Below are 25,193 nucleotides of genomic sequence, written 5' to 3'. Positions count from 1 at the left end.
TGAGTCAGAGCAAAAAAAAAGGTAAAGGTAAAGGACCCCTGGACAATTAAGTCCAGTCAAAGGCGATTGTGGGATTGCGGTGTTCATCTCGCTTTCAGGCCGAGGGAGCCAGCGTTTGTCCACAGACAGCTTTCTGGGTCATGTGGCCAGAATGACTAAGCCGCTTCTGGCAAACCAGAGCAGTGCACAGAAACACCATTTACCTTCCCGCCGCAGAGGTACCTATTTATCTACTTGCACTGGCGTGCTTTCGAACTGCTAGGTTGGCATGGAGATATCGGGGATTGAACTTGGGACCTTCTGCATGAAAAGCAGATGCTCTAGCACTGAGCTACAGCCTTTCCCTTGACTTGTGAAGCTGTTTATTGCTTAGGTCCCTGCTCCAGTCAATAGGACTCTGCTGCTTCCTCTCAAAATTGCACTCCAAACCCAATTTCTAACTTTATCTTGTCTAGGCTGCCATGCCTAGACTGGATCCAGCCTGTCTCCTATCCAGAGCCCCTAATCCTCTACCAATTGCCTGTGTAGGCTGAGTTTTCCGATTTCAACATTGGTTTCAGCCAGTGGCGTTGCCTTCCTTTGATTCGTGGTGTCTCGCAGCACAACAAAATGAGGCGATACAAAGAATCAAGCTGGAGATCTGGGCTCATTTCCATTCACATGATCTTTAAGAAACTTTTGTTAGAAGAAAGAGTAAATGCCACACTTACAGAAAGCATAAATCGGTTAAGAACTTGCTCATCCAGGTGAAATAGTGCAAACATTTATATTCAAGGGAGAAATCTGCACAACGGTTAACCACAAATATACATTTTTTTCCACACTGAGAACAATGCTCTAGAGGTGCTCTGCAATATAAATACATGTTGCTGAAACAAAATTTGTCAATGCAAGAAGCTATTGGCTTTCAAAATCTAAAGCCGTTTCCAATAAGTGTGGGAGTCTACATTATAAATTAGATGAGTTTAGACATTGGCACTTTCCAGATCTTGCCTGCAAAAGTTGGAAAGGGACTCCATATTGTTGCAGTAAGACACGCAGGACCAGGAGAAGTAAGAAATAAAATCCAAGTTTATACAGCCCCCACAGAGTTGAAACAATATGCCTGTTTTTTGCGTGGATCATATGAACTACAGTGCTAATCAATACAGGTATGTATTTTAAAACTGAATATAACTATTTCCCTTGAAGAAACACAAATCGTTTCAAAAAGGTATTTTGATATACAATTTAAATTCAGAGCTGTAAAAAATATTTATATTATCAGCCCAACAAATACCAGATAGAAAGAGCCCGACCTTTGAGATCTATATGGTTATTGAATTAGCTAGTTGTCATGATTTCAAATCCAACTAATTAATATTCCTGGCTTGCCTTTTTTAAAAAAGTACACTTTCATTCTCTGCTAATGTTAAAGCTTTGAGTACATTGCTTACCTAATTTTTTCCTCTTGGGCAATAAATTTTTTCTCTAAAATGCTTTGAAGATTACAGGTGAAAAGTACAGTTTAAAAACTAAAGCTAGAGCCTTATATAAGGACTGAATGAATATTAAAAGACTCCCCCACCCACCCACCTTTTCCATAAATTACTTTATTTTTAAAGTAATAAAAAAGGGGGAAATCAACTTTCTGAAAAATATTACATTTACTGCCTGAATAGACATCAGTTCAAGAGCATTAGGAGAATCCATCTAGCATAGCTCCTGAGAAATTGTTAAATGATTTTATGAGACTTCCACGGAAATCCCACATGCCTTTGACAGATCTCTGGAATGGAGCGGCCAGTTCTTGAAAAGAGACCTAAATTGGGCTCAGAGTGGTGGCACTTACAGATGTGAAGATGAAGGGAAACAGGGAAAAATTAATATGGGGTTGGGTAAGTTTCCTCCCTGGTTTTTCCACTGGAGAAACTGGAAATCTGGGGAAACATTGATAGAAAAGTTTACACCTTTTCTCTTTCAGAATGGTGAGCTATTTTTATACTGTTTTAGAGGAATACTACTGAAAACCTCCTAGACTCAAGATTCAAAGGCAGCAGTTTGACACTATCCAATGGCCTCGAGAATTGACTGCAAAACCCAACTCGGGGCCAAACCCAGGGAGTTGGTAACCCTAGTCCAGTACAGTCCCCACTGCACCTTTTGCCAACCTACAGATGTTGTGGAATGACAATTGATAGGAGCGGGACCAAAACAACATCTGGAGGGAAGCAGGTTGCCAAAGGATGCCGCACTGAAATAAATGGAGGTTGTGTTTAGCTGCTGATGTTGGCAGGCCTGCGAACACAGTTAGCTTTCAGGCGGATGCTCGGCGGGTTATCGTTTCATAGCTGCCTCCCTGTGTTTGCGTGTGTGCGAGAGACACAGCCCGTCTGTAGAGATGTTTGCTTTTCTTGCAAGCAGATGTTTAGCACCAAAAAAAAAGTACGCAGTTGACTGCCGACGATAACCCTATTCCATCACTCAACTTTATAATACTATCTGTAGCAGAGGGTAACGCTCCCGGGAAATCAGTTAACATAAGCAACTGAAAACTGGAGAAATAAACAAGCAAGTTTTCCCCCACCCTTGTCCAAATATATTATATATATATATATTATATACACACATATATAATTATGACATAGACTTCTTGTGTATGTTTGTGTGTGTCAACATCTTAGAAAAATATAAATGTGTTCCAAGCATCCTTTGCAACTCCACAAGTAGTACATCATTTGATCATCGGAACAAGTACGCAAACGAGACGGGATGCCCTTTAGCTGCCTTGTCGCTTCTAGTGCTATAGCTTCCATCTTCGTAGAGCCAGGGTAGTGCTGCACCCATAACACACAGTTGTTGCAAAGGCAAAGATCTGCAGAGGGAGGAAGAAAGCGCCAGGTGAATTTTCCTGTAGAAAATTGGCTGTTCCACTAGATTTCAAATCCCTCTTTCCTCCCAGTCAGAAACTCAGATATAAAAGCTAATCACCACATGGCTCCTTAAATCAAGGTTATGGTTGCCACAACAGAATGCTTTTTGCAGTGAGATTTTATTATTATTATTATTATTATTATTATTATTATTATTATTATTGTCGTACATTGGATCTCAAACGCCTTGGCTCCCAAACAAATCAACTCTCGAACGTTCAAAACCCGGAAGTGAGTGTTCCAGTTTTTGAACTATTTTTGGAAGCTGAACAATGCTTCAATGAACAATGAAATTGAAAAATCTACATAAGACATTCAAAAACCCCTAAAAACTCTGAAACCCCATTTTAAAATACAATATACTCCTATAGAGACTCCTTATACTGCGTTTAAAACCAGAATTGCATTTGGGTACAAACTGTTTCTCAGGCGGCTAGTCCTGGCCTTTATAACTCTGTGCCTTCTTCCAGAAGGCAGAAGCTGAAAGAGATCATTTCTGGGGTGCGCACTATCCTGCGCTATCTCTGCCGCTTTCTTATGGCACCTGGCAGCATAGATTTGATCCAAGGTGGGAAGAGTGCACCCAGTTATTCTCTCTGCAGTCTTTACAACCCTGGACAGCATTGTTTTTCCCCTGACCGTGCAGCTCCCAAACCGCACACACAGACCATAAGTTAATACACTCTCAACAATACAATTGTAAAATGCCATCAACAGGTCCTTTGAGAGATTGTTTTTCCAGAGGATTCTCAGAAAATATGCTGTGCTCTCTTCATCAGGTCTTTGCTGTTTTCTCCCCAGGTTAGGTCATCTCTCAACTCCATTCCCAGAAATCAAAACACCGAGACCTGTTCCGTATATTAATCAACTGGTTCCCCCCCCATTATGTTTTATTGTAATTTTATTGGTGCACTGAGTCTGGCTCTGGCCAGGGTATAAATAAATTATTATTATTATTATTATTATTATTATTATTATTATTAATGACCCCAACATTGGCCACAATGGCTTGCCTACCTCAGTGAAGAGCTTCATGCTCCTGCACCGGGGGCGGGGCAGAGAGCAGGTGGGGTCGGGGCACACTGCCTGCAGGGGCGTGGAGCCCAGCGCGGGGGGGGGCAGGGAACAGCCGCGATGGCACCCTACTGGGATTACGCTGCCGGGGGCGGTGCGCTCCCCCCCCCCGCATTCCTCTTCCTCCGCCAGTGGCCCACCTCTTTCTCCAAGCTTTAGGCAGGAGCCTGCCCTCTTCCAACCCCAACCTCCCATTTCCCCTCACTTAAAAGGGCACTTAAAACATCATCACTTTAAAAGAAAATAATGGGAAGAGCAACACATTTTTAAAGACCTGCAAAACTGCTCCTGTTGGGTCGGTGGGATAGTAAAGTATTCCTCAGATTTCACAAAGGAAAAGTGTGTGTGTGTGTGTGTGTGTGTGTGTGTGAGAGAGAGAGAGAGAGAGAGAGAGAGAGAGAGAGAGAGAGAGAAATCTTGCTGGGAAATTCCCTGCATAACATGTTCTTTGATCTACCTATTCATCAACGCCATTAAGGTGAGTCACCCTAAAATAACGTGGATGACATCAACTTTGGTTATATAAGTTTGGCATTAATTCTCAACCTGAAACCACTCCAAGGGTTAAAGGGAAAACGTAATCCAGGTTTCTCTCTAACGTTGGGACTGTGCTCCATAGATTGCTTAATGGCTTTGATGTCTCCCTAATGCCTTGGTAATAAAGCAGATCTATCTGAGCACCAGCCCCACCAAGTTCAAAGTGTATCCTCACGTAAGCATGCTTAGCAATGCAACCCAGGTTTTGTTCTTATAAAAAGATAACTAATCCCTGGTTGCGCATGATATTCGCACCTTTTGGGTCACAAGGAACCAGGGCAGTGACTCAAGTGGGTGTCCAAGCAGACATTGAGGATTTAGCCTTACTTTGGCCACCTCATGAGAAGAGAAGACTCTCTGGAAAAGACCCTGATGTTGGGAAAGATGGAGGGCACAAGGAGAAGGGCGAGATGGTTGGACAGTGTTCTTGAAGCTACCAGCATGAGTTTGACCAAACTATGGGAGGCAGTGGAAGACAGGAGTGCCTGGCGTGCTCCGGTCACGAAGAGTCGGACACGACTAAATGACTAAACAACAACAACATACATTTTAGACAGGTTTAACTAGTCATGGATCCCTCCAAAGAATCTTGGGTGTTGTAGTCTGGTGAAATATTAGTATTCTCTAGTGCGTCATTCTCAGAAACAGTGCAACAGGAGTACTCTACACAGCACATTTCAGATGTTGTGGGAAGTCCCAATGGCAAGGGATGATGGGAGTTGTAGTCCAACAGAATCTGAAGGACGCCATGTTGGCTACCCCTGACTTACAGCTTTCAGGGTTTCCTGGAGAGGAGAAATGATTATTAATCTGCACTGTGTGTCCCCAGGGGTCCACCTTAAGGGTGGATTGAGGACTGGAGTCCTATAAAAGCCATAATGGGAGGAAGAAAGCTCAAGAGGACCCTTTGAAGAAACAGACAAAGAACAGGAGGAGAACCATGGATAGTCATGTGTCAGTGTTTGGATAGCCGGACATCACCAGAAATGGCCCATGTGTCGAGCATTAATGGGGAAGGGGGCCCAAGAAGCCTGGCTGGACATTAGAGAAATGCTCCAGCCCTTCCCACAGCCTCTCAGGGGAAGGAGTGTGGCTCAGTGGAGAAGCACAGACTTTCCTCAGAGAAGGTCGCAGGTTTAATAGCTGGCACTTCCTGTTAAAGGGGTCGAGTTATAGAAAGCGGTGGGATAGATGCTGGAGGGTTGCTGCCTGCCCGAGCAAGCTGCACTGGGCTTGATGGGCAAAAGACTATGAGCCAAAATAAGGCAGCTTCCTATGTAGCCAAGAGGGTCAGTCGCAACTCCAAAGGGGGCACAGCTCCTCTCCCTGCCCTGCCCCCAATTTAAGCACTGCAAAAGTGGCACAGGCAGCAGTAATGAAGAGCAGTAGCTTGACCCATGGGGTCAGCTCAGCATCAATTCAGCTCCACATTATGGATTTCCTACTCACTCTTGCTCTGTTAACCTGTTTTGCAGCTTCGAAAACCACAGGCAAAACCACCAGGGTGTGGTGTTCTCTCTCTTTCTCTTTCCCTCCCTCCCTCTCATCCATAGCACTCACACTTGCCAAAAAAAAGCCTGGTCATCACTAGTCAAGGCTTCCCAAACAAGGAAGTGTCATAATCCTGACACTATACAGCAGTGACGCCCAACTTCCAAGAGACTGACAGTATTTTAAAAAAAACTGGCAGTGATCTACCCATTGTCATTGGAGAATGGACCAGAGTTGTTGAACTTTTTTTTGAGAAGGCGGGTGGCGCTGCGGGTTAAACCACTGAGCCTAGGACTTGCCGACCAGAAGGTCGTGGTTCGAATCCCTGCGATGCGGTGAGCTCCCGTTGCTCGGTCCCTGCTCCTGCCCCACCTAGCAGTTTGAAAGTACGTCAAAGTGCAAGCAGATAAATAGGTACCGCTCTGGCGGGAAGGTAAACGGCGTTTCCATACGCTGCTCTGGTCTGCCAGAAGCGGCTTAGTCATGCTGGCCACATGACCCAGAAGCTCCCTCGGCCAATAAAGCGAGGTGAGCGCCGCAACTCCAGAGTAGGCCACGACTGGACCTAATGGTCAGGGCTCTTTGCCCTTTACCTTTACCAAGGTTGTTTTAGGAAGCAAAAGTTGTTGAACTTTTTTGAGGGGGAGGGAGATCGACCTGGGGGGTGGCAATCGACCTGGGACACCCCCGTGATCTGCCAGTAGATTGTGATCTACCTGTTGGACATGCCTGCTATATAGCAACTAAGATTCTGACAGAGAGCAGAAAGAAGCAGCTGCATCAGGAAAACCAGCAGTGCAAGCCATAGAGGGGTTGAACCCAGGTTTAGGCCTGGACTTCAGGCCTGAGCTGCAACCCCTCCAACCCAAGACCCTCAAACTACCAGTGGTGGAGCATGCTTTAACTGCGCCTAAAGCGCATGTGTGTGCCCAGGGAGGGGGACGCGAAGCAGAAGGAACCTGTTGCATGAGTTTGCAGGGCATCAGTTGCAGGGCATCAGAGTTTGCAGGGCATCAGTTGAAGAAGGAGCAAAAAGGGTTTTCTTGTGTGTGTGTGTTTCTTTGTGGCTGGTTAGCTGTTTTCCCTGTGTAAAGGTCAGAGGGGGCAGGGTTTCTGTTGAGGCAGGGGATTAGCTGTGGGAGGAGCTTATCAGAGTCTGAAGGGCAGCAGTTGAAGAAGGAGCAAAAAGGGTTTTCTTGTGTGTGTGTGTGTTTCTTTGTGGCTGGTTAGCTGTTTTCCCTGTGTAAAGGTCAGAGGGGGCAGGGTTTCTGTTGAGGCAGGGGATTAGCTGTGGGAGGAGCTTATCAGAGTCTGAAGGGCAGCGGCGCGCGCCTAGCGGCGCACGCAGTTATACCCATCTTTTAGATTTAGGGGAACTAGTCTCAAACGTTTGTTGGGGGAGACCTAGGTTTTTTTGTGTGGGGGGGGAGTTATTTGTCCTGTCCTCAAGCTTTTTATGATGGAGGACCTCTGTAGCCACCCCCAACGACACGATCTCAAGATGGAAGGGGAGGGAACAGCTGCAGTCGCCTGCGATTCCTGCGCAATGTTTGCCATCTTGCCAAAGGTTGCAGGCAGCTTTACCTGCAGCAATTGCATGTTGATTACCCTTTTAAAAGACAAAGTCCAGCAACTGGAGGAACGTGTAGCTACGCTCCAAAGAATTAGAGAGCTGGAGCTCTTCTTGGAAGCAACAGAGCACACCGTCTCCACCAGGGAGGAGACAGGGGACTCCCCTGAGAAGGAGGCTAGTTCACCAACACAGGAGCCAGATATATGGAGAAACGTGACTCAAAGAAGTAGGAGGCCCAGGGTTCACTCTGATTGTTTAGAAATACACAATCGCTTTGAGGTCCTCTCCCCTAGCATGGAAGACGAAGAGCAGACTCCATTTGAGGATCTCTCCCTCATTACAGTCGATCAGGTATATGAAGACGAGCAGCAAAGTCAGTCCTCAGGGAATGTGCAGGCGACCTTGGAACGGACAGCTCACAGAAGAACCCCAACCAAACCCAAGAGGAGGCGTGTAGTGGTGATAGGGGATTCCCTACTGAGGGGAACAGAAGCAGTGATCTGTGGGCCTGACAAGATGTCTCGGGAAGTGTGCTGTCTCCCCGGGGCTAAGATCCAAGATGTAACTGAACGACTGCAAGGAATCATAAAACCCACTGACGAATACCCCTTCCTCTTGGTTCATGTGGGAACCAATGACACTGCAAGCAATAGCCTCCAGAAGATCAAAAGAGACTACGAGGCCCTCGGCAGGAAATTGAAGCAACTAAATGCACAAATTGTCATCTCGTCTGTCCTCCCAGTTGAACGACGTGGCCCAGGGAGAGAGGGCAAAATAGTGGAAGTGAACAGCTGGCTTCGCAAATGGTGTAAACAGGAACGGTTTGGATTCTTAGATCACGGACTGCAGTTTCTTGAAGATGGACTTCTGGCAAGTGATGGGCTGCACCTCACAACGGTTGGGAGAAATGTTTTTGCCAAAAATCTCAGAAACCTCATCAGGAGGGCTTTAAACTGACTGATGTGGGGGAGGGAGACAGTGCTCCTGAAGGTAGGAGTCTATCAATTAATGAAGATGATCATCCAAATGTCATAGACCAAGTGGAGCAAACAGCACGCGGACCTAGTGGAGGGAGGAAAAAATCCTTAAATAAGAGACACGGGGGAATGATTAATGGACTTCAATGTCTGTACACTAATGCGCAAAGCATGGGAAATAAACAAGATGAGCTTGAGCTCTTGGTACAGCAAACTAAATATGACATAATAGGCATCACTGAAACCTGGTGGGATAAGTCCCACGATTGGAATGTAATAATGGGGGGATACAATCTATTTCAGAGAAACAGACCAGACAAGAAAGGAGGAGGAGTGGCGTTATATGTCAGGGATGTGTATACCTGTGAAGAGATCCAAGATTTAGATCCTCAAAGCCAAAGTGAGAGCATTTGGGTCAAAATTAAGGGAGAGAAGAATAACAGAGACCTCATTGTGGGAGTTTACTATAGATCCCCAAGCCAAACGGAGGACATAGATGATGCCTTCCTGGAACAGATGGCCAAGCATGCAAAAGGAAGGGAGATAGTAGTAATGGGGGACTTCAATTACCTGGATATTTGTTGGACATCAAACTCAGCCAAGAGCATAAGGTCAAACAGATTCCTCACTGGCCTTGCAGACAACTTCATTGTCCAGAAAGTGGGAGAAGCAACAAGAGGAACAGCCATTTTAGACCTGGTCCTAACCAATGTTGATGACCTGGTTAGTGGGGTAGATGTAGAAGGATCATTAGGCGCGAGTGATCATGCTCTTCTGAAGTTTACTATACAGCGGAAAGTAGCAGCCAAGCATACTAGGACTCAATTTCTTGACTTTAAGAAAGCCGACTTCATAAAACTTAGGGAAGTGCTGGGTGAGATCCCATGGACAGCAATACTAAAAGGAAAGGGAGTTCATGATGGCTGGGAGTTTGTTAAGAGGGAGATACTAAAAGCACAACGTCAGGCAATACCAATGAGACGGAAACATGGAAGGTGCCTAAAGAAGCCAGGGTGGCTATCTAAAGAACTTTTAACTGAATTAAGATTTAAAAAGGATGTGTACAAAAAATGGAAAAGGGGGGAAACCACCAAAGAGGAATTCAAACAAATAGCCAGCACGTGTAGACACAAAGTCAGAAAAGCTAAAGCACAGAATGAACTCAGGCTTGCTAGAGAGGTTAAAAGCAACAAAAAAGGCTTTTATGGGTATGTTCGTAGCAAAAGGAAGAACAAAGAAACAGTGGGGTCACTCAGAGGAGAAGATGGTGAAATGCAAACAGAGGACACAGAAAGGGCTGAACTCCTCAATGCCTTCTTTGCCTCAGTCTTCTCCAATAAAGAAAACAATGCCCGACCTGAAGAATTTGGAGCAAATGATTCAGCAAAGGAAACACAGCCCAGAATAACTAAGGAGATAGTACAAGAATATTTGGCTAGATTAGATGTATTCAAGTCTCCAGGGCCAGATGAACTGCATCCAAGAGTATTAAAAGAACTGGCAGATGTGATCTCAGAACCACTGGCAGTCATCTTTGAGAATTCCTGGAGAACAGGCGAAGTCCCGGCAGACTGGAGGAGGGCAAATGTTGTCCCTATTTTCAAAAAGGGGAAAAGAGAGGACCCAAATAATTACCGCCCAGTCAGTCTGACATCAATACCAGGGAAGATTCTGGAGCAGATCATTAAGCAAACAGTCTGTGAGCACCTAGAAAGGAATGCTGTGATCACCAATAGTCAGCATGGATTTCTGAAAAATAAGTCATGTCAGACTAACCTGATCTCGTTTTTTGACAGAATTACAAGCCTGGTAGATGAAGGGAACGCAGTGGATGTAGCCTACCTTGATTTCAGCAAGGCATTTGACAAGGTGCCCCATGATATTCTTGTAAAGAAGCTGGTAAAATGTGGTCTTGACTATGCTACCACTCAGTGGATTTGTAACTGGCTGACTGACCGAACCCAAAGGGTGCTCATCAATGGTTCCTCTTCATCCTGGAGAAGAGTGACTAGTGGGGTGCCACAGGGTTCTGTCTTGGGCCCGGTCTTATTCAACATCTTTATCAACGACTTGGATGATGGACTCAAGGGCATCCTGATCAAATTTGCAGATGACACCAAACTGGGAGGGGTGGCTAACACCCTAGAGGACAGGATCACACTTCAAAACGACCTTGACAGATTAGAGAACTGGGCCAAAACAAACAAGATGAATTTTAACAGGGAGAAATGTAAAGTATTGCACTTGGGCAAAAAAAATGAGAGGCACAAATACAAGATGGGTGACACCTGGCTTGAGAGCAGTACATGTGAAAAGGATCTAGGAGTCTTGGTTGACCACAAACTTGACATGAGCCAACAGTGTGACGCGGCAGCTAAAAAAGCCAATGCAATTCTGGGCTGTATCAATAGGAGTATAGCATCTAGATCAAGGGAAGTAATAGTGCCACTGTATTCTGCTCTGGTCAGACCACACCTGGAGTACTGTGTCCAGTTCTGGGCACCACAATTCAAGAAGGACACTGACAAACTGGAACGTGTCCAGAAGAGGGCAACCAAAATGGTCAAAGGCCTGGAAACGATGCCTTATGAGGAACGGCTAAGGGAGCTGGGCATGTTTAGCCTGGAGAAGAGGAGGTTAAGGGGTGATATGATAGCCATGTTCAAATATATAAAAGGATGTCACATAGAGGAGGGAGAAAGGTTGTTTTCTGCTGCTCCAGAGAAGCGGACACGGAGCAATGGATCCAAACTACAAGAAAGAAGATTCCACCTAAACATTAGGAAGAACTTCCTGACAGTAAGAGCTGTTCGACAGTGGAATTTGCTGCCAAGGAGTGTGGTGGAGTCTCCTACTTTGGAGGTCTTTAAGCAGAGGCTTGACAACCATATGTCAGGAGTGCTCTGATGGTGTTTCCTGCTTGGCAGGGGGTTGGACTCGATGGCCCTTGTGGTCTCTTCCAACTCTATGATTCTATGATTCTATGATTCTATGACATACCAGCTCTCACCGCCAGAGCGACACCAGGCCTGTGCCACTTTGTGAAGCTTTGGAAAGCGGCTAGGAGAGGGCAGCCTGAGAAGAACGCCATGCGCCTCTTGCATGTGGCTTCGCCCCTGAGGAGCTGGGATCAAAGGGCGCGAGGCTGTTGCGTCCTTTTCGCTCCGCCCTCCCTGAGCCAGCCCTGCTTTGATCAGATTCCAGCCTCACAAGATAGAACAGGGCTGGCTCGGGAACAGTGGTGTGAGCAGCACACCTCCCCCCCAAAAAAATGCACCTGGGAAATCGCCCTGGCAGCCTCCCCCCACCTGCAAACCACCAGAGACACCAACCTGTAAGTCGTTCTCCCCTGAGAAAGCTGCCCCTTGCACACTGAGCACCTCAAACTCCATGATGCCTTCTCAGCAGGCGATGCCCAAGAGCGCTTTCCAATAATAATAATAATAATAATAATAATAATAATAATAATAATAATAAATTATTTATACCCCGCCCGTCTAGCTGGGTTTCTCCAGCCACTCTGGGCGGCTTCCAACAAAACACTAAAATACAATAATTCATCAAATATTAAAAGCTTCCCTTTTAAACAGGGCTGCCTTCAGATGTCTTCTAAAAGTTTGTTAGTTATTTTTCTCTTTGACATCTGGTGGGAGGGCGTTCCACAGGGTGGGTGCCACTACCGAGAAGGCCCTCTGCTTGGTTCCCTGTAACTTGGCTTCTCACAGCGAGGAAACCGCCAGAAGGCCCTCAATGCTGGACCTCAGTGTCCGGGCAGAACGATGGAGGTGGAGACGCTCCCTCAGGTATACTGGAGGCTCTCTACTTAAAGTGGGCAAAGCTTGGGTAGAGTACTCCCGGTGGAGTACAGGATCAGGTTGAAGGTGCTGGTTTTAACCTTTAAAGCCCTATACAGCCTAGGACCCTCGTACCTACGGGACCGCCTCTCCTGGTATGCCCCACGGAGGACCTTATGGTCTGCAAATAACAACATCCTAAAGATTCCGGGCCCCAGAGAGAACAGACTGGCCTCGACCAGAACCAGGGCCTTTTTGGCTGTGGCCCTGGCCTGGTGGAAATCTCTCTCACAAGAGACTAGGGCCCTGCGGAGCTGTTCCGCCGGGCCTTTGGTCAGGGTTCAGTCTGACTCATTTTCTCCTGGTATAAGAACAAGCACGAAGGAGGTTCCCAGCCCGCTCACAGGTGCTTATAATATCGGTGGAAAACAGTTGGCAACCGCCTTCAGTTTTAACCTGAAGATTGCCACTTGTCCAGTTTTAATTTTAATTTGTTTGAATTAATTGTGGGATGTATCTTAATGTACTGATCGCTTGTTTTTATGCATTGCCTTACTTGTATGATGTTACCCGCTCTAAGCCCGGCTTTGGCTGGGGAGGGTGGGATATAAATAAAAATAATAATTATTATTATTCTGGCCTGAAAAAGATTAAATGTGAGCCTCCCCAGGGAAACCTCCAGGACAAAGAAGTAACTGCTCAGACACAGAGCTTTAAAGCATGGACCACTGTCTAGGAACACAACACAAAAGGAAGCCTGGGTAAGCCCTCAAGACATTGCAGTACAGTGGTACCTCGGGTTACAGACGCTTCAGGTTACAGACTTTGCTAACCCAGAAATAGTACCTTGGGTTAAGAACTTTGATTCAGGATGAGAACAGAAATTGCGGTGCAGCGGCAGCGGGAGGCCCCGTTAGCTAAAGTGGTGCTTCAAGTGAAGAACAGTTTCAGGTTAAGAACGGACCTCTGGAACAAATTAAGTTCTTAACCCGAGGTACCACTGCATCCCATCAGAGAACTCTCATGGTCAGGAGAGGAAGACAGGTCTGAAGGAGAGAGAAGAGGAGGGAGAAACATGTCCCCTCTCCCTTTAAGGATGTGCTTTTATAATACTTACGGCAGCTGCGATGCTCAAGTTGTACTCGTGTTCACTTAGAAGCTTCTCAAAGCTAGTGGTACTGACGTTCCTGGTGGTGTCGAAATTGACGGTGTACTTCACCGGGTGAGAATGCAAAGAGGTGGTTGCCGCTTGCAGTAGGAAGGTCCCAAAATAGCAGACAAAGACACCTGCGTGGTAAATGAAATCCTGAAAAGGAACAAAAATTAAAATAAAGAGTCGGTTCGAGCGGAACAATAAAATAAATAAAAGCAGGATTAATATTTGTTATTAAATTTATACCCCACCTCTGCTCCACAGAGCTCAAGGAAGAGGCATGTGCATCTTCCCCTCTCGATTTTATCCTCACAACCACTGAAAGGCTGAATGACAAGGACTGGCCCAAGGTCACCCAGTGAGCTTCAGGACTTGAGCCTGCCAGGTCCTAGTCAGACACTCTAGCCACTACTCCACACAGCCTTTCTCTTTTGGAGCAGGCAGGGCAACACACGTCGGTTTTTCCTTTCTGCAATAGGCTAATTCCTACCCACCTGCCCCCACTCTGTATGCTCCATCTAGGGAGACAAGAGGCATTATACACACCCCTCAGTATTTTCCTGGGAAATAGTGAAATTACGGAAGCCATCCCGGCTTCTGATTGGATGGCAGAATGTCCCAATTTCTCCCTCTCCAGCACTGCCACCACTGAGTTCAGGGAGATCTTTCAGAGCTGTGCTCTCGCATGAGCCTGCTGACTTGCATGGAAGCACAGCACCGAAAAGACGCATTCCCTGATTTTCATCAGAAGAATATTGGAGGGTATGTTATCAGAGTCCAAGAACACCACTCAGTCAAGAAAATACACTTGGGGGTCCAGTGAGGGCTGTGGCCTGGGGAGAATTCTAAGGGCCAGAGACAGCAGCCTAGAGGGCCACTTTCAGCCCACAGACCCAAAGTTTCCCAACCTTGATTTATATGGCAGAAATAAAACAGGTATGAATTCAGGGCCTAACCCCGTGTTACGGGGGATGTTGACTGCTGTCAACCAATGTTCCTTTGGCAGCCTTTTGCAAAAGGAAAAAATGGGATGTTGCAGTGCTTAGGGTTTTGGTAGTTGCTCACTCCTGCAGCAGCTACCAAACAATATTGTCGGGAAATGCCAAATGTGTCCCGCATATTTTTTCCCCCACCAGGGAAAAGATCAGGGATGGTGTAGGCTGGCAGATTTCCTCCTAACATTTAGCAAACTCCCCAGGTTTGCTTCTTTAGTTTCTCTCATATGAGTGAACAGCTGCTGTTCAACCCTACAGAGACAAAGTGATGTGTACTGCATTTGAGGTAGTTGGAAGGAGAGTGTGGCAAGATTTGTGGTTCCAGTGAGTGGAAACGCAGACTGTGTGTGTGTGTGTGTGTAAATATGTACATAATGTGCCTCTGTGTAAAATCTCACAGAGAACCACTGCAATATCCTCTTTGAATATAAGGCCTTCCCTTCTCACACAGGCACCCACGCCGTCCATCATATAAAAGGGCATTCTCCTGGAGTATGATAGATGAAGCCACACGGCAATTCACAGAAATTCAATTACTGTTCCTGTCTTAGGAACACACAAGGGAACCAGGATCCTTTGAGGAAACAAGCAGCACAATAAGCAGTTTGTAGTGACCATGGACTAAGGACCACCATTCATCTCCTAGGCCTTCAGATGTCCACTGGGCAACACCTTTGCTCAAACTTCTGGCCGATGAAGGGACCACATACATCCCGTATGAGTAGCCCAGTGTGTGCAGGTCTTTGTGGGTGTTTTCAGAAGGTAGATGATCTCATTTCTTCTACCCGCCTGGAACTTCCTCTGCCCCTTGGCAACCAGTACAATAAAGTTCTCTGTCACTAGTAGAAGGACAGAAACCTTTGCCAGAGGGAAAGGCATGTTTTTGTTTTTTAATTAATTTTATAATGAACAATTTTAGAGTGTTGTTTGTGCTATACTTTTGTACTGTTTTATTGTTGTTAGCCGCCCTGAGCCCGGCTTTGGCTGGGGAGGGCAGGATATAAATAAAATTTATTATTATTATTATTAATAACCCACACTATTATTTGGACACAGACAAAACCAGAAAACCACTGGAACAGAACTGACAAAATGAGGACTCACCCATTCCAAAAGGGTGTTGCATTGTGGGAAAATTAAAATGGCAGCCATGCCAGCAAGCCCACTACTTCTTTCTCTTGATGCCCTCGACACCTCTGGATCATACCCACTAGCTCCCCTATGCCACTCAGCTGTCTTGCCCCTCACAACTGCTATTCAGGGGCAGAGGAAGGGGTGTGTGGCAGATGTGGGCCGCCCCAGGTGTGACCAGGGGTGACAAATAGTGGGCACCACTCACCGTGGGGCCTGCAGCACGACTGAGCCACACATCTTTCCCGGGAGAGACACGGTGGCTTGGGCGCGCGCAGGCTCCACGCTGCCCAAACAGTCCGCCGACTGCCTCTCCCCCAGCTGTAAGGCGACTGAGTGGGAGGAGGCAGGCAGACTCTGGAGGCCCTGCGGTGTGCCCCACCCCTATGGGCGGCTCGCCCCACCCCTGGGCGCGCCACCCCAGGCGCCTGAGCGGCTTCCTCCACCGCTGCTGCTACCTCCTCCACTCTGTAACGGAAACAAGGAATCCCAGGTGGAATTTGCACACGTACAAAAAAAATTCTGAAAATGCTTTTTTGTGCATTTTATAAAAAATACATTGATTTTTCCATACGGCTCACCATTGACCACCTAGTGTAACATTGGATACTGCACTTAAAACGTTTTATTTGCAGCTGTGTAGCTGAGTCCCCAGACTGCCAGACATTTTGCCCCATTCCCTTATTTATTCCAGTTGCACCGCTGAAGAGTCTCCATACTAGGACAGACTCTACTGACAGCTCCAAACTTCAGAGGGAACAGCTCTTTCACCAGGATTGGCTCCCACTTCAGTGAAGCCACTCTAAAGGAAATGTAAGGTAAAGGTACCCCTGACCGTTAGGTCCAGTTGCGGATGACTCTGGGGTTGCACACTCATCTCCCTCTATAGGCTGAGGGAGCCGACGTTTGTCCACAGACAGCTTCTGGGTCATGTAGCCAGCATGACTAAGCCGCTTCTAGTGAACCAGAGCAGCGCACGAAAACGCCGTTTACCTTCCCGCCAGAGTGGTACCTATTTATCTACTTGCACTTTGACATGCTTTTGAACTGCTAGGTTGGCAGAAACAGGGACCGAGCAACGGGAGCTCATCCCGTCGCGGGGATTTGAACCACCAACCTTCTGATCGGCAAGTCCTAGGCTCTGTGGTTTAACCCACAGCGCCACCTGCGTCCCTACAAAAGAAATGTAGGTCCTTTTTTAATTTATGCAAAGGAAATGTAGGTTTTCATAAAAAGGATTATGGGATAACAAATTAGCTGCTTTTTAAAAATAAGACCTTTTGCAGACAGGGAAATGACAGGGATATGCGCTATAAAGTGTGGGATAAACATAGGAAACTGCCTTATCTCAAGTCAAACCATCTAGCTCAGCATTGTTTACTCTGGCTGGCAGCAGTTTTCCAGGGTTTCTGCCCAGCCCCACCTGGAGATGCCAGCGATTATGCATGCGAAGAAGATGCTCTACCGCCAAGCTATGGTCCTCCTGTCATTAACAATGGGTTAATGGGAAGATGTATAACCACCAAACAAACAAATGAGCATGAATGCTCATTGCTGTTTATCTTCTCCACAGACAAAAAAATAAATAAATGCTGAATACAGACTGGGCCTTCTCTAACCAGTGCATGAGCTTTGTGCAAGCGGTTCGGGATGAATGCTGAACAAACAGGTTGTATGGAGCCCAAAGTGTGGGGTTAAAGGCAATATGGCAATATGGCTAACTCTATGCTGCAAAATTGATGCAAAGGCCCGATGTAATTTAGGAATGGTTCCCTGGTGTGGGATACACAGCAGGCAAGCCTGGACCTGCATTAGCTGACACAAATTAAGCGCCTGGTGTAAAACATAGGTCAAACGAGCAAACAATTCTCCATGGCACTGCCGACTGGGGTGTGTTGTGCAGGCGAAGCCTGAGCTCTGGCCATGGGCCTTTCTTGTTTGCTGTGCAAGCAAGGAAAGGATGAATGCAAACATACATGGAGGTGTTTGTGGCTTTCCAGATCAAAAGTGCTTTCAGAGTGCTCCCACTCTGCGCACACACAACAGAGAAAGAGATGAATATAATGCCACAACAACACCGAAGGAACACCCAGATAAACCACGAGGGTTCCATCTCTGCAGGCATGGTGTAAACATTGAGGAGTAGGTGTTGACAAGCCTATCCCCAGCTGAAATTTGCTTCCATTGAAACTAATGGAATTGTTCACTCCCGGGAGTGATAAAATTTCTAAGTGCTTTGATTTGGGTCTGAAAGGTTTACAATCTCTCCAGTGGCCCTGCAGCATAGTGCGGTCTTGAAAGCTGCTAGTTTGCACAGCCTTCACAGAGTTTCTGGGTTGCCGCTCATATTAGTCCTACTCTGAGGAGATTCACTGGAATGAATGACCATGAAGTAGTCAGTTTCAATAACTTGCCTGGGTCTGCTCTGCTGTTTTGGGACTACAACTCCAATCATCCCTAGCTAACAGAACCAGTGGTCAGGGATGATGGGAATTGTAGTTCCAAAACAGATGTGGAGGGCCAAGTTTGGCCATCACTGATTTAGACCAACCCCCTGCAACAGAGGAATCTCAGCTAAAGCATCCATAATAGATGACCATCCAACCTCTGCTTGAAAAGCTCCATGTTACTAGACTCCAGCTCTCATCATCTCCCAGCTCGTGGTCAGGGATGAAGGGCATTACGGATGCAACATCTGGAGAACATCACCCTGGCTACCCATCAGGAGGGTTTGACTTCCTTAAGAGCAAAACATTTTTGTGGACTTGATCAGATGACATAAAACTGCATCAGAAGCTAATTTCTGTCCACCCTTGTTCCAGAATATTAGCGTCCCAAGCAATCATGCTCACAGCCATAGTAATATAGCCTTCCCCAAAACTGGGTCTCCAGATGTTTTTGGACCACAACTCCCATCATCCCCAGCCAGTATAGGCAATGGTCTGGGATGATGGGAGTTGTAACCCAACAATGTCTGAGGGCGCAGGAAGGCTGCTTTAGGTCTTCCTGGACATCCACTAGCCAGCCAAACGCATGTATGTTCATCACTCCCTTATGGCAGCATCAAGTTATGACTTGCATAAGTATGAATGAATCATCACAGAACAAAGGAGGAGAAGCCATACCACTCAGTGTCATTTCAAATGCACTTTTCCCAGTTGAGAGAGTTCACACATTCAGCAAAGAGACATGATGTGATAAGTGATGAACTCACACTTGTGAATCAGCGGTGATGTGCAGTTTACAGGAAATTTTGAATTGGAATATGGTAATTCGCACTGTAAAATTTTCACATTGACAGGGTGGTTTCCTCCCCCTGATGCCTTAGAAGAGAGGTAGCCAATGCTGTGCCCTTCGTACGTTATTTGACTACTAGAAGCGATCTAACGTAGCATGTTTATTTTACTTGTGCTCAGTAAACAAAGCTAAAAGCTTTGAAACGGCCAAGACTTGCCTAGCACTGTATCTGCAACTGACATCTATTCGTTACTGATGAATTTATGAAATGGAAAATGTTCCGCCCCGCGTAACTGCTAATTAGTCGTGAAAGATGCACAACTTTTCCTCCTAATAAAGCAGAGATTTACAAAATGCTAATGGGAAAGTGTGGCTGTCACATTGTCACCTTGGAGCTATTTGCATGCATCATAATAAACTAAATTGTTTCAGGATTAATTTACACATTTGTTGAAGAAATCAGGTGCTCTAAGATGGGAGGAGAGTCTTCTTTCCAATGTTGCAGTAGGGGTTTTAATAAAAAAAGGCATGTCCCCTGCCCTCTCACACAAGAACGGATACCTCTCTTAAAAATTGAAGTTTATCATCCATCATCATGATTATCATCATTTTTAATTTGTATACCGTCTTTCTATCTTACAATACCCAAGGCAGTTTACAAGCTGAAGAAACAAAAAATGGACATCTTATAACAATCTAATGCAATACAAAAATGTGATAATAAAACATAACTTTAAAAAAGGTAACCGATATAAAAAAGTAACATTCAACAATCATTAGAATAGTATTAAATAATAATATCCATGGCTTTGGGAGGTACTTATACAAAATAAAACATCTATATCTATACCTCTAAGTCTATGTCTATATCTATCTGCTCTGATTTAACTGGAGGGACATTTTAAGTAAACTCTGATGCTCCTATACATTACTGCTGCAATGCTATGCATCCATTACTTGGGAGTGAAAACATACAAAATATTGAGCTGTAAATGTTAGGAGCCCTAGGGGGACTAAAAGGTAGGTAAAGGACCCCTGGACAGTTAAGCCCAGTCAAAGGCGACCATTGGGTATGGTGCTCATCTTGCTTCAGGCCGAGAGAGCTGGCATTTGTCCACAGACAGCTTTCTGGGTCATGTGATCAGCATAACTAAACCGCTTCTGGCACAATGGAAGACCATGATGGAAGCCATAGCGCACGGAAACACCGTTTACCTTCCCACCACAGTGGTACCTATTTATCTACGTGCACTGGCATGCTTTCACACTGCGAGGTTGGCAGAAGCTGGGACAGAGCACCCCATCACGGGGATTTGAACCGCTGACCTTCTGATCGGCAAGCTCAAGAAACTCAGTAGTTTAGACCACTCTCTCTCCTGTGGGATCCCAGGACCTGGGAGAACAAGGTTCAAAACTTACTGGGTGGCCGTGGGCCACTCTCTGCTTCTTATCCTTGCCCACCCCACAGGGATGTCGTAAAATGCAGAGAGGGGTGAACCATGCTGAGAGGGGTGAACCTTCAGTTCCTTGGACAAAAGGTGGGGTTGAAATCAAATAAATAAAATGTGTTTTTTCTAGCTTTGTTGTTTTGTACCTGCTAACAAACTTGAGACTGCATCTGCAAATTGGGTCCAACTTTCCAGAGAATGTTACAGCCCCTGAAAACACTATTAACTGATTTCTATTTAATAATAACAACAATGTGCTGCCTTTTAAATGCTTACCAAACGGTTCCAATCAATTGCGATTCTTTCTCTGTAACTGAAGAGGAAAACGCAGAGGAAGGAGATGGAGGTGAAGCAAGCCGTCACCGACACAAACATCACCCAGCCCTGCAGCAGCGGCAGAGGGACGTGGGTGGCGGATATTAAAATCCAGACAAGTGCTCCGAACAGCTGAGAACACAAAAGGAAAACACAAAACAATAGAAGGTCTTAAAACCGAAACGTATGTGCACAATAATCACACTGTATTTACAAAATATGTGTCGTCCCGGACTTCAGAAAGTCACCGTTTGCCAGAAGTGAGGCTTCCCTCACTTCCTGGAGCATTGCCACTCCATTCTGAATATAGGAAGCAATAGCCAGACAACTGATGTGGGCAGCACATGCCATGCACCAGGTTCAAGGCTTTTGTGTTGATAGACAGAGCCCTGAATGATTTGGGCCCAGGATACCTAAGCCCAAGATTTGCCCCCTCAAAAATCCACGCCTGGAGCCATGGGCCCTCTGGCACTCCCCAACCACCCACTAATCCTCTGGTTTATGGTGGATCCAGTACTCTCCTGGCCAGGGATCAACTGACACAGACTGCAGGGTGGTCATTCTCAGCCCCTTCCGAAGGGCAAAGCAAACGCTTGGAAGAGGAAACAGGGAGTACTTTGTAGGACTAAGTCAAAACAAAACGGCTCAGTTTTTTGCTAGCGCTTCTGCACACCCTGAAAAGCACACCTTTCCCCCTGTGATTTTTTTTTCCAGGGAAGGCAGGAAAGGGTGCAGCAGTGCCTTGGGTGTGCATGAGAAGAAATGTCCCTGTTGCCAAGGCAACTGGACCAATGATCCTTGTCGTGCTGTGAGAGGAATCGCTGCATCCTGCCAGGGAGCCTTGCCTTGGCTGCCTCAGCAACGGAGATACGCTCGTGGGCTATGTGGAGTTGGGGTGTCATCGTGCTCGCTGTGTGATAGCTGATTGGTTTGAGAAAAGAGCGGAGCTGAAGGAGCAGCAGGGAAGGGGGAACCCGCCAGCTGCAAAGAAGGTAGGGCATTTTGGTGAACCATTTCCACCAAGAACACTTTTGCAGGCAGAAATTAAGCGCAAACCCGTTGTATTACATACTTCTATCTTTCTATTCCTCCAGGGAGCTCAAGGAGACATTCACAGGGTTCTCAGACAGTCTCCCATTCAGGTACTAACCGCACCTGTTTAATTTCAGCCAAACTGTGTGCTCCTTCTGTCCATACTTGCTGTATGTCAGAACTGTCCTGGGTTTGTTAGGCCTTGTAATAAACTTCTTAATGGTAAGAGCAGCTTCCCAATTATTTAGGAAGCTGGTGGGCTGTACCTCACTATAGGTCTTCAAGCATCAGTCAGGGATGCCCCAGATCTGTTTTTCTTGTGTTGAGCAGGGGGTGGAAGTAGATGGTTTTTGAGAACCATTTCAATTCCACGGCTCTATGACCAGGTGCGGGGGAACCTTTGGCTCTCTGGCTGTTGCTGAACAACTCCCATCATCCCTGGTCAATGCTGTCAAGAGCTGTTGGGAGTTGTAGTTCAGCACTGCCTGGAGGGCCAAGGGTTCTCTGCACCGCAGTAGACACTGTCCATGATCTCGCTTGGGTAATTCACTAACTCCGCCACCTATCTGCATGATCCTGTGCTCCTGTTTTACGCCTTCTGCCTAACTTGAGCTCTGCAAGGCTTTCACTTCCCAGTCGCTAAATATTTATGACCCTACTAAGAAAACAAGGAGGGAATTTACTTTCGATCTCAAAGAGGGAAACACTGTTCTGCTTTTAACCACTTGATTATTCTGGAAAACTCTAGGCACATACAAGATAATCCTATGCATGTTTACTTGGGAGTAGGTCCCAGCGCATTCAATGGGGCTTACACCCAGGTTATTTGCATAGGAATTTGCAGCTTTGGATTTCAAGCAGGCAATCTTGCTCCATATCCCTGCATCTCTACCAAGAGAGAGCAACACAAAAGTCAATTCACTTCGCAATTGCTCCCTCCTCCACTTCCCTGTCTCTAAGGAGTTACAACTCTGGAGTGCAAGAGACTACTGTCCACACAAACAATGTATGGATCGCTTCAATATACAGTGGTACCTGGGGTTAAGTACTTAATTCGTTCCAGAGGTCTGTTCTTAACCTGAAACTGTTCTTAACCTGAAGCACCACTTTAGCTAATGGGGCCTCCTGCTGCTGCCACGCCGCCAGAGCCCGATTTCTGTTCTTATCCTGAAGCAAAGTTCTTAACCTGAAGCACTATTTCTGGGTTAGCAGAGTCTGTAACCTGAAGCGTATGTAACCTGAAATATATGTAACCCGAGGTACCACTGTAGTCTAGACGTACCTTATTTACTTGTGAACCAGCAAGCGTTGCAATGTTTTTCAATTCCTACAGCAAACAATTAGCATGCAAACTTGTACAGGAAACATGAATTTTAAAGAGAAGGGAGAGAACAGATTGAAATCCATTGCTGAAATTATTTGTGTGTGTGCAGCGGTGGGAGAGAGCTCAATGAATCTACCCTACAATCAAATGGCAGGTTTTAAGAGAGGGAAGCCTGTGACTGGATTTCCAATTTGGCTTGTTAGGCAAATGGTATATGACTGACTGTCCATTTTGTGAATCACATTCTGGATTTAAAGCGCCTTCATGGGCTACCATTAAACTCCTTTGGGGGGGGCAGTGTTTGTCTTTAGCAGGTCCAGGGATGTGGGTAACAGGGAGTGGAAGCATCATGGAGCTGAGCGCATGAGGAAGAATGAAGTTCAGGAAAGCGCATGCGTGATCCCGAGAAATAATGACAGCAGGTGAGAATAGTAGGGAGAGGTGTTCCTGTAATGTGGGTGTGTCTGACGAAGGTGTAGCAGACTGGGTACATCCACACAGGTGAGAATAAGAAAAAAAACAAGGTTGCCAACCCGGTTCTTTGGCTGGGCTCCTATGGATTTTAACAGCTGCATAGAAGGAAGAAAATTTTTTCGTTGCTGCGGGAAATGCCAGCTCTTGAATTTCTGCATGCCGTTACAGGAGCCGTGCCAGGGGAACTCTGAAACTAAACCTGGCTTAGCAGTGTCTATGATAGCACAGAAGAGGACTGGAGAACCTGTGGACCACGATTTCCATCATCCTTAGCCACTAGCTATCCTGGCTAGGGCTAAGTCCAACCACATTTGGGCAGGCAGAGTTCGCTATCCATGTTACAAGAAGGTTGCAATCTGTAGTTGCGATGAGCCACACCCAAGACTGGCTGTCACCACATACTCTGAGGCTGCTTTGACAACAAACCAGTTAACCTTGAATGGAATGGGTGTATGAACTGGTCAGGATGAGAGCGTTGCGGTGGAGAGGGATGCAACACCTGCTGAAATTTCCTCTTCTATGGAGTGCCCTGTCTCTTTTGCATCTGGCCACCTTGGGAAGGCTGGATGGGGGGGGAGGGGAGAGGGATTTGTGGGGAAGGGCCATAGCCCAGAAGCAGAGCTTTGGATGCATGCATAATGTCAGAGGTTAAGGTCTTGGCTCCTGGTTAAAAGATCTCTGAATTTTACTTGAGACCCTGGGAAGCTGCTGCTATTCAGACAGCATGGGGCTTATACAGATGAGCACTGCATAATCAGGCAAGACAGGAAGCTTTTAACTAAGATGGCACGGGTCCAAGCAAGACGTGTAGGGTTGGGAAGAGAAATAAGTATTAAGTGAGCAATTAAGGGGGCTCTACGAATGAGGTCGTGTTGCATGATTTAAACCCATAACTGCCCCTAATGCAGCTATCATTTCAAAGACCAAGTAAACATGGAACATCGATTGAAGACTATATAATTTTTTAAAAAATCCAAATCAAGGAGGAAATGTGAAAAGCTGTAGCTAGGAGGGACTTTGACGGAAAAGATAAACACAATTCTAAGAAGTGGTTAGGGAATCTCATGACTAACAGCTGTGTTTGGTAAGCGGCAATCAAACAGGTACACCTTTCACCCTGGTGTCAGTTTAGATATTTTTCTCTCTCTCTCTCTCTCTCTCTCTCTCTCTCTCTCTCACACACACACACGCACACACACTTGTATTCCACCTTTCTTCCATGGAAGAACTCAAGGTAGGGGTCCATCTTGGCAATGACCAGGTGCAGCTCTGCTAAATTCCAGCAAACTATGTGCCCTGGTTTGAGAGGGGAAGAGGGGCAGGTGTGGGACAGTCATGTCACCTGGTGCATTTCTGCTAGGGAAGTGCTAGAAAGAGAAAAAGCATGCATGGGAAACCTATATTTTCCAACCAAAAACTGCAACTGGTGGTGGTGGTTTTTTTTTAGCGCCCAGCGAGGCAACACAACTGCATAAAATCCCCTCCGGCACAATCATGGCAGAGAGATCCCGGAGTGCTTTCTTTCTGCCTCCCACTTGTTGCTGCCGCCCCGGTCGCCTCTCCTCCCACCCGCGCTCCCCCACTTACGATCTCCAGGCAGATGAAGGCCCCCGAGTAGGTGCGCAGGATCTCCAAGCCGGAGGGCAGGGTGATGCGCGGCGGCGGGTAGTAGGCGGTGGCGTTGGGGGGCGGCGGCATGGCGCCCCCTCGGGAGGAGATCATGGTT

At 46.4% G+C, this 25,193-nt stretch overlaps 1 protein-coding gene across 1 annotated transcript; it reads right to left on the bottom strand.

The window, feature by feature from the left end:
• Positions 1-646: 646 nt before the first annotated feature.
• MAL2 (mal, T cell differentiation protein 2) lies at positions 647-25,193 on the bottom strand. Its single transcript, XM_082236019.1, has 4 exons — positions 25,055-25,193; positions 20,599-20,769; positions 13,476-13,664; positions 647-2,854 (listed from the first exon to the last, which is right to left on the bottom strand). The coding sequence occupies exons 1-4, from the start codon at positions 25,187-25,189 to the stop codon at positions 2,783-2,785; spliced, it is 567 nt and encodes a 188-aa protein (XP_082092145.1). The 5' UTR covers positions 25,190-25,193; the 3' UTR covers positions 647-2,782.

The sequence above is a fragment of the Podarcis vaucheri genome, assembly GCF_965113315.1.
Source record: "Podarcis vaucheri genome assembly, chromosome: 8".
Taxonomy (NCBI): domain Eukaryota; kingdom Metazoa; phylum Chordata; class Lepidosauria; order Squamata; family Lacertidae; genus Podarcis; species Podarcis vaucheri.
The sequence above is the reverse complement of the archived record's forward strand: the minus strand, read 5'-3'. Positions and strand labels throughout refer to the sequence as shown.